Below are 9993 nucleotides of genomic sequence, written 5' to 3'. Positions count from 1 at the left end.
AGTTATGTCTGTACTGAATACATACAGACTTCTTTTTCTTGTCATTATTTTTAAACAATACAGTATAACAACCATTTACATTGTATTAGGTATTATAAGTAATCTAGACATGACTTAAAGTATATGGGAGAATATGTATAAGATATGCACATTCTATACCATTTTACATGAGAGACTCAAGCATCTGTGCATTTTGGTATCTAGAAGGCGTCCTGGAACAAATTCTCCACAGATAACGAACATGCAGGATTAGGGCTGAGCAGGGTCTGAAGGCACAAGTAAATTACAGGAAGAAGTGGTTTCAACACTGTTGGTCCCCACTCCTGCTACATTACCTTCTTGCTCTCAGCCCACACATATGGCCTCATAGGGAGTTCCCAATAATCAACTGACTGAGAAAACTCAGGGCTGGTTTGTAGATGTTTCTGCACAATACTTAGTCACCAACCAAAAGTAGACAGCTGCAGCACTGAAGCCCCTTTCTGGAAGATACTTGAGGGAGAGCAGTGAAGGGAAACAGAACTTCAAGCACTGCACTTGTCTATTTTGCTTAGAAGGATAAATGGTGAGATACACGATTATATACCAACTCATGGCCTACAGCCAATGATTTGGCTGGGTGATCAAGGACTTGGAAGAAACATGATTGGCAAATTGATGACAATGAAGTCTTGGGAATATACATATGGATAAACCTCTCTAAATGGGTGAAAAATGTGAAGATATTTGTATTCTATGTGATTTCTAACCAAAGGGTGACCTTAGCAGAGAAAGATTTCAATAACTGAGTGGAGAAAATGACCCATGTTGTGGATACCAATCAGTGTCTTTCTTAGGCCACCCCATTATCACCCAACAGGATCATGAACAAAATGGCCATGATACCTGGGATGGAGGTTATGTATGCATGGGCTAGCAACATGAGAATGTACACCCCACAAGGGAGGAACCATGAAGATTTGCTTCACTCTTGTATCCCCAGAGCACAACACAGTGCTGCTGCATAGGCATCCAATAAACACAGTTGACCCTTGAACAACATGGGCATGAACTGTGAGGGTCTACTTAAACACAGATTTTCTTCCACCTTTGCCATCCCAGAGACAGCATGACCAACCCTTCCTCTTCCTCCTTCTCTTTGGCCTACTCAATGTGGAGACAAGTGTAAAGAATGAATATTCCACTTAATGAATAAATATATTTTCTCTTCCTTATGATTATCTCAGTAACATTTTCATTTCTCTAGCCTATTGTAAGAATACAGTATCGGGTATAACACATATACAAACTGTATTAATCAACTGTTTACTGTAAGGATACTAATACTAGGCTATTAGTAGTTAAGCTTCAGGGAAGTTGAAATTATGTGTGGATTTTCAATGGCACAGGGTCTAGTGGCACAGGGTCTGTGTTGCTTAAGGGTCAGTTGTACTCAAAATATGTAAGTAATGAAAGTTTTAAAATGTAGTACTAAGGAAAGAGCCTATGGAGCAGTTCTTGGTAATATTAGTATTTGTAGTTAACTTAAAAATACAGATGATCATGAACATTTGTGAAATCCAATGTTTACAATTAAATGGCTTGGGACATATATGTACACAGAGTTATGCACTGCAGGATGTTTTTCCCAATGACGAACTGATAACAGTATATAATAATACTGTATATGTACTGTACTTTTCTGTTTAGATATACAAATAATTTCTATTATGTTGTAATTGCCTAAAGTATTCACTATAGTCACATGATGTATAGGTTTGTGGCTTAGGATAGGCTGTACCATCTAGGTTTGTGTAAAGACATTACTCTACGATGTCCACAAAAGGACGAAGTTGCCTAACACATTATTCAGAACATGTCCCATCATTATGTAAGACACGAATCTATATATTATCTATAGTTACTAATATTTACTTTTTAAATCTGTGTTCCTTCGCTTTAGACTTTTATATCAGTCAAAAGGGAAATGAACTTAGAAAGCATACCCAATTCCAAATTTCACAGGCAAAACACAAAAATGTGAAATATATGGAGGGCTGTGGATGGAGGTTTCCTGATTCCTGAGTCCTTCTCCCTTTAATAAGATGTCCAAGTATTATAGCTGCTCTTCCACATCAGCAAATTCCTCCCGCATTATATGCTGAAGCATTTCTATCCTACATTTCTTTATGTCCTTTGCAATTTAAGTAGGGTAACAAACGGTTTAGACGTTGGAGCATGGGAAATGCTGGTAGTTAAGTGTGCTTCACACTGTATTTTTCAAGTCTATTGGCTTCTTTGGAAAATGCCTTAATCATGGGATTTAGAACTTTTCATATATTTAAAATAATTTTTTTTTTTTTTGAGATAGGATCTTGCTGTCGTAGAGCTAGAGTGCAGTAGCATCATTATGGCTCACAGCAACCTTAAACTCCCAGGGTCAAGTGATCTTCCTGCCTCAGCCCTGGTAGCTGACACTATGGCATGTGCTACCATACCCTGCTAATTTTCCTATTTTTTTGTAGAGATGGGTCTTGCTCAGGCTGGTCTTGAACTCCTGAGCTCAAGTGGTCCTCCTGACTCAGCCTCAGTGAGTGCTAGGATTATAGGTGTGAGCCACCACATCCAGCCTGTTAAAAATTTCTTAAAGGTCTTTGAAAAATTACAACCATCTCTATTTCAGTTTAGACATCTGAAGTGTGCTTTGTTTTGGTAGAGTTGAAACTTTATTACTTAAATAAAAAGTCATCACACTTTTATTCAGTTCAGCACCTGGATGTTCCTTCTATCCTGATTGTTCTAGGAATATGGAGAGGAGCTAACCTGGTGCTGCAAGACAAAATGAAAGAATCCTTTCTTAGAACATTTAGAAGACTAAGTGTGGTAGATTGGATTTTTCTAGACATGGCCATGGACCAATGCAATCTAAGATTTTTCAGGATGTTAAAGTTCCACTTGCCCCCTGACCTCTCATTCTCTTCATAAATGGATTACCCCTTGATTAAATATTTCATCATCTTATTCCTTGTATCTTTTTTTAATTTAATTCAGAGAACATGAGATTTTCAAATACAGTATTTACTACCTGTGGAACTATATGCTAAGCCTATTTTGTATCTTTCAGGTTTATTTTTAGTTCAGAAATAGGTAACCAAAGTCTAAAATTGGTCCTTCACTTGTGATCTCTCATCCATCTTCTACCAGAGGACTATTTTCAACTTATCTTCTTGTAGACCTTGGACACATTTCACCAGCTATTACCAAACACTTGAGATTTACTAACTGGAACCATAAAATTTATTTTTGCTAACACTGGATAACAAGGCTTTCCTGTAAGAGCTATGTGGAATGCATCAGAGACTAGACAGAACAAAAACAAAACAGCCTTAGTAATCAAATTGCATCTCGTCCTTCCTCAGACTGTAAAGCAGTCACAGGGTCTTCATCCATAATTCAGAAAGATTCTCTAGTAATTAGTGACATGACTTTCATCATATAACCTGACCAGCTTGAATCAAAGGAGAAGGATTTCCTTTTCTATCATGTAAACCCAACTCTAAATATGTTACATCAACTCAGTTTTCTAAGTCAGTTGTTTTTGTCTTTACTAAAACAATTTATCTTTGTCCTTTCAGATCAATTGTCAGATTTTGCTAGTTGGGTCACACACAGCCAAGGCAGGTGACATAAAATTTGTATATTTATAAACTAGGAGGGCGAGAAGGTTACCCAGTATCTTTCTCTTAATTTACCATTGACACAACATTATTTATGTCTTTAGAGCCCAATTACGTATTTCCTGACTACATAAAAAGTTAATCCATTAAAAACAGAAGGCCTACCTTTACATAATGAATTAAAATTTATTTTAAAAGGTAAAGTTTTATACAACTTTTTAAAAAGTGAAAATTCAAAAGTCTTTGAATTAAGCAATGAGCCTTTGATATCATAAAGCTGTTAATAATAGTAATTAAAGTAGTGATAACATTTTACCCTTGTAAAAATGTCACAGAATTCAAATCACAACTTGGATCTTCAATGATTCAAGTGTTTTATATTATACAATAAGGGTTCAGCCAGTTCTATGGTAAAATTCCACAGACATGGTATCCTTAAGTCCTTCCTCCTCATGGGCCATCAGATGCTGGCTGCAACTCACACAGTGGGATAGCTGGCTGCTGTGGCAATTCCACAGTGGTTGTTTCTGTCTTTAGCTATTTTTAGGTAGCCGTTCAAGCCCCACTCTGGACCCCAACTGAAAAAGAAGCAGGTTTTTGTTTTATACAAAGAATAAAGGAAATATTAGCTTTGTTAATAATACCTAAAACACAGAATAGTGCCTGACACCTAGTAAGCACTGTTTAAGTGCTGTACCATCTATTTATAAATGTATTGGTTCCTGTGGGCCCTTACTTTTTTTAAGATAGGAAACTGAGGCAAAACTGGGATTCTAACATAGTGGTCATTCTAACATGCTACCTCATCTCATCACGTCTCAATTAAAGAACTTAGGTTGTAAAAATTGATACAACTTTCAAAGCCTCTGAAAGCTGAAAAGTAAAAATCAGTGGTAGGGCAACGAATGACAGTAGAAAGGATGCACACAGACAACTGGATTACTAGACAATATTTCAGACTTGAAAAAGAAACAGCACAGCAGGTGTTCTGCTTGTTGAAAAACTGGGGACATAAAAAGGAAATCAACTCTCAACCCTATAGGGCAATAATTTTTCTGAAACCCTGGAGCCCAGGTGTGATTCAGAATTACAAAAATTTTCAGAGTTTAGTAATAAAATGTTATAAATACATATTAGTAACCACAACAAGCTTGGTACAGAATCTTATAATCAAATGACGATACTTCTCGTTTTTCTTTTTTTTTTTTTGAGGTCACTCTGTTGCCCTGGTAGAGTACCATGGCATCATAGTTCACAGCAATCTCAAACTCTAGGGCTTAAGTGATCCTCTTAGTAGCTGGGACTACAGGCTCTTGCCACAATGCCCAGCTTGTTTTTTCATTTTGAGTAAAAATGGGGTCTCACTGCTCAGGCTGGTCTTCAACTCCTGAGCTCAGGTAATTCACCTGCCTCAGCCTCCCAGAATGTTAGATTTATAGGCATGAACTACAGCACTCAGCCCAAGCAATGAAACTTCTGTGTTCACTTTAAGTAGAAGAATGACTCCTAGGATTTCAAATTGAGCTTTCATGAACTTGTATACAACTATTGACTCCAAACAAGAATTCCCTTTTCAATTTAAAATTTATACCTGTTCTTGATGAGCCAGTATTTGTTGTTATCTGAATCTGCTCCTTCAAAGCCATAGCCAACCAACAGGACACCATGATCTAGGTCTTTGCTGCTACAGTTTGGTTCATAATAAATACCTGGGAGAATAAAATCAACACAGGGGTGAGAAGCTCCAATGGACATGTAATAGTAACCCACAGTAAGAGAAGCATCTCTAAATTCAGTGAAATGTCAAACAAATTTCAAATAAGAACTTAATTATATAGCTGATAAAGGAAAATGTCACCCTCAACAGAAACCAATACACTCACAACTAAGTTCAAGATATTTTCTAAAAAAAAAAAAAAATCCAAAAAAATTAAAACGTATTGTTTTCAAGGTCAAAGGAATTTAGGTATTTATCTCTTAGCCCAAATACCAATTTGCATAATCCCTTTCTACCAGTAGGCTGTCACTCTAAAATAGTATCAAAACAAACAAACTTGAGGGAAGTTCTTTACAGTCCTAATTATAGTAGTACATTTTTTTTTTTTTTTTTTGCAGTTTTTGCCTGGGGCTGGGCCTGAACCCAAACCCGCCACCTCCGGCATATGGGGCTAGCGCCCCACACCCCTGAGCTACAGGCACAGCCCCAGTAGTAAATTTTTTTTTAAACAGACATGGTCTTGCTCTGTTGCTTGGGCTACAGCTAGTATGCAGTGGCCCAATCATAGCTCACTCAAATTCCTGGCCTCCAGGCATCCTCCAGGTTTGGCCTCCCAAAGTGCTGAGATTATAGGCATAAGCCACCATGCCAGCCATAAAAAACTTTTCAAAAAAAGGTCCCAAAATTAGAGAACAGTTATTTGGTAAATTAGTTTGTATCTATAGAACTAATTACATGGCCATTTAAAAGTATTTATGAAGAATTTGTAATCATGAGAAATGACAAACACGTACCTGATTTATAGAACTGGAGGGACATATGGCCTGCATCCATGGCAACAGAGATGGGCCCTACAGTAGCCACTGCCTTCATCAGCGCCTTCTCTCGAATAGGGATGTTTACAAAACCAGTGTCATTAGCAACAGAATACTCAGGCTTGTATTTACAGCTTTCATCCTTTTAAAATTAAAGTAAAATTAAATAAAATTTAAGGTGAAAAGACTTGATCACTACCATGTACCTCCTAGAGAACATGAGTTTTATGATTTCTAAGTCAATACTATAAACATTTCAGGAAGTAAAATGCTATCAGTTGACTCTAAACTGAAAAACTAGCTGATGTATCTTCAAGGAAACGGCCTGAGTTGACCTGTATATAAGAAATTTTTCACAGTGGAGAAATTTCTACTCTATTTAAAATGGTTTGTTTATTTACCATGTTACACAGAAGAACAGCTCTATGTTAACTATATAAATCAGAAAACTGCTTAAAAAAATATTTTTCTTTTAGCAGGTCCATTAACCAGGGATAAAATGTGAATTTTGAAAAAGGTGTCTTATGTCTCAAAATTTTCAACTTTCCAAAAGTAGAGCTGGAATGACAAAATAAAGAACTTCATTTACCCTTGCCACATATGGATAAGATATTTCAGAGTCCAGGCCTCCATTCTCCTTAACATAGTTAAAGGCAAAGTCCATCAAGCCACCGTTGCACCCATGATTGCCTTGACGCTGAGAGCAGTCTACCAGGTTCTGCTCACTCAGTGAGATAAGTTTACCAGTTTTCCGGAACATCTGTCCTTCAAGAGCACCAGTTGAACTAAAAGCCCAACAAGAACCACACTGACCCTGAAAAGGGAATAAAAATTTGTCAGTTTATAAGACAAATACAAAAAACTGACAGTAGGCCATATATTTGTATATACCTAAGGAAAGAAAAAAAAAAAAAACTTAGGAAACTGTATGTTACTCCATAGTCTACCAAAGCAATGACACCATTTATTTCTTGGCTTTCCTGTGGGAGATGGAAGATCTGAATCTGACACTGTTTTACCTGATTCTTCACAGGAGTCACGTAGCCTTTCTTTCTCCAATCTACAGATTTGGGAGGCTCAAAAAACAGAAGTTCTTGGAACATTTTCCCCTTCTTGTGCTTCCTGTTTTGAAAGCCATTCATCACTTGCCTGAATTCTTCATTAGTCTTCAAGGGAAAGTAAATAAAATGTTGAAAAGCAATAAATCATTTTGGTAAAGAACCAAGGAGAAGAAGCATAGAGTTCAACACGCCACACCATACTCACCATGTCACCAAAGGCATTCATTGCCATAGTAAAGCCGTATTTCCCTTGACTGTATTCCCCATTGTGCAATTCAATCATTTTCATATTCTTCTCCCACACTGCCCTCCTCCATCCTTCTTCATCCTACGGGCAAACATATATAACTGATGGTCTTTATTTCTACCTAAAACCCAACCCATGCTCACCAACTAGATTTGCAGACTGAGAAGGAAGAGAAACCATAGCCAAAGATGGCTTGCTTCTTCTGGGAGCTGTTCTCTAAGTTGAGACACAACAAGGATATATGCCCATACTGGCTCATATTGGGTACCATTTGGTTTCTGCATTAGGTTATTGATAAGAGCTGGCCCCAAGAAGCTCTGGCTAAAACCTCCCAACAGGAAGGATCATTCTCTCTGGAGTCCCTCTGAACAGTTTCAGATGTTACTAACCATGCCATATAGTCTCCTGTACTTAGCCTTCCACTGGTACCACTGTGCATCTAAATTCTGGTCAAATTTAGGGATAGCAGAGGCTATCCCCAAGAAAAAGGCAGCCAAGAAGAGTGAAGGATTCATGTTTCAAAAACCTAAGAAGAGAAAAGAAATGAGTTTTTGATGAAGTTAATCCTTTTAAAAGGCCATCTTACTCTCTACTGAATGAAGGGTTACAGCCGCCATGATGAAGTAGAAATATGTAAATTACCTTTCCAAATATAAACACAAGGACTGTGGAAAGGCTAAGGATGTGGGTAGAAAAAATTGGTCAGACTTTTAAAAAGTATGTGATTCAGCCATCAAAGTGAAAAATAGCCTGACAAGTGCTATAGGAACTGAAACAGACTTCATTGCAGTAGTGCAATAATAATTTAGGGTTTTAAGGGTTTTATGGTATCTGTGGGACAAACTCTTAGGGCAGCAACTAGGAAACATGGAACGACTGGTACAGATTATTTATTTATCTACAGTACCGGGGTCACTCAAGTAAATAAAACATTACTAATGAGGACGTCTGATCCCAAGTAGGGGCAAAGGGATCCCCAAGAGTTGGAGGGCACCTCACACCTTCTTAATGCATAGCAGGTGAGATATGTCTTCCCAACCTCCCCTACGTGAATGAAATCTTTCTGGAAAGCCTTCCCAGAAGAAACTGGGAAAGAGTGCACCTACCGCTCCCGCGGACCCACACTTGGATCTGTGTCGCCAACACTCCCACTCGCTCCCGCACACCGGAGACAAGGGTCAAAAGGCTGCGTCGCTGGATGCCAGAGCACACAGCATTAGCAGGCAACTCCTGGGGCTTCAGGCTAGGTGGCGGGCCGGGGGCGTGCCTCCTGCTCCGGCCGTCTGTACGCACCCGCTGCGGCCACGGGTTGTTTGTAGTGGCCCAGGGAGCGCAGCGCTACGCGGACTAGCGTGCTGGGATCCAGCTGCTCCGTCCCAAAGATAGCGCGGGCCCAAAGGCGTTTGGAGGCGGCACAGCTGCTAATACTTGCTCCCTCAGCAGCCCGAACAGTGACTGACCTACGCTACCTGGGATCCCCCTGAGTGGTCTCGGTGCCTTCCTGGGGTCCACAACCGGCCTCCCCATTTCCCCACCTCAAGGCTGGCAGAACTCGGGGCAGACGTTCTCGCTCCCGGGGTTTGCTCCCACCTCCTCCACATGTCTTTGCATGGGGTCCCCTCCTCCAGCCCCAGCTCCCGCAGCAGCTCGGAGGGGCCAGCGGCACTCACCTGCTGCACTCAGCTGCGCAGGTGCACTCAGAGAAGGAGACTCCCACCTTGCCGAAACAAACAGTTCTGGCCCAGCTGCGCTGGAGTCTGCCTTTAAGGGTGCAGGCGGCCGGCCCGGCTCTCACAGTCAGCCCGCGCTGCGATTGGCTATGCCGGCCCCTGCGCGGGCCTCCGGGCGCTCCGATTCGTCACGTGACGCGGTCCAGTCCTTACCTGTTCCAGGGCGGGGCGCACTTGCCTCAGTGGATCCCGGGTTAGGGTGTCGATTTTCAGCCTAGCCCTGCTTTTCATTTAATACTGGAGTATTTGGTTTAAAATTTCCTGTAGTGCCAAAAGCCAATATGCTGTTACTGTTTGTTCCACTGCAAAGGTGGAATCGGGTGGAAGAATGAACACTCGGCAGAAGCATTGTTATCTCCCGGTTTTGGGGTGGGATGCATCTGAGTTCTAGAAGAATCTGGTAGGGAAAGGCATCCCCCAACCCCATGATGCGGTGGGCAAGACCAAGCCATAAAGGGGAAGGGGCTGACAGCGTGATTGTCCAGAGACCGCCTGTCGTTTTGTAATGCATCCTTTTCTGTTCAGGGATTCCCTCCAACCTTCCAGAAGTGAGTTATTTACAGAAAAATTTGGCGAGAAGGATGAAAACTACTTTTAACTTTTCTGCTCTCTGTATTTTGGACTGTGTCTTCAGTATTCAAAGTGCTTCTCTTGAGATTTAATTTAGTAAATTTAATATATCAGGGCTGAGGTTATGTAATTTGAGCAACTGTTTTAGATGAAGAAAAAATATATATAAAGATTTAAGGAAATTAATTCAAAATGTT

General features: G+C 40.1%; 1 protein-coding gene across 1 annotated transcript; it reads right to left on the bottom strand.

The window, feature by feature from the left end:
- Positions 1–3832: 3832 nt before the first annotated feature.
- On the bottom strand, positions 3833–9282 carry LOC128563331 (procathepsin L-like). Its single transcript, XM_053558659.1, has 8 exons — positions 9167–9282; positions 7886–8022; positions 7455–7577; positions 7208–7354; positions 6778–7002; positions 6168–6330; positions 5248–5365; positions 3833–4234 (listed from the first exon to the last, which is right to left on the bottom strand). Exons 2-8 carry the CDS (start codon positions 8009–8011, stop codon positions 4135–4137), a joined length of 1002 nt encoding a protein of 333 aa, XP_053414634.1. The 5' UTR covers positions 8012–8022; positions 9167–9282; the 3' UTR covers positions 3833–4134.
- Positions 9283–9993: the final 711 nt, after the last annotated feature.

The sequence above is a fragment of the Nycticebus coucang genome, chromosome 2 (assembly GCF_027406575.1).
Source record: "Nycticebus coucang isolate mNycCou1 chromosome 2, mNycCou1.pri, whole genome shotgun sequence".
Taxonomy (NCBI): domain Eukaryota; kingdom Metazoa; phylum Chordata; class Mammalia; order Primates; family Lorisidae; genus Nycticebus; species Nycticebus coucang.
This window is presented reverse-complemented; position numbering and strand designations above follow the sequence as displayed.

Excerpts from the sequence above, each read along its gene's own strand:
- LOC128563331 (XM_053558659.1), bottom strand. The coding sequence starts at position 8,011 with ATGAATCCTTCACTCTTCTTGGCTGCCTTTTTCTTGGGGATAGCCTCT. Across the intron at positions 7,578-7,885 it reads ACAGGAGACTATATGGCATG|GATGAAGAAGGATGGAGGAG; the intron begins GTTAGTAACATC and ends GTTTGCCCGTAG. Across the intron at positions 4,235-5,247 it reads TACTGGCTCATCAAGAACAG|TTGGGGTCCAGAGTGGGGCT; the intron begins GTATAAATTTTA and ends CTTCTTTTTCAG.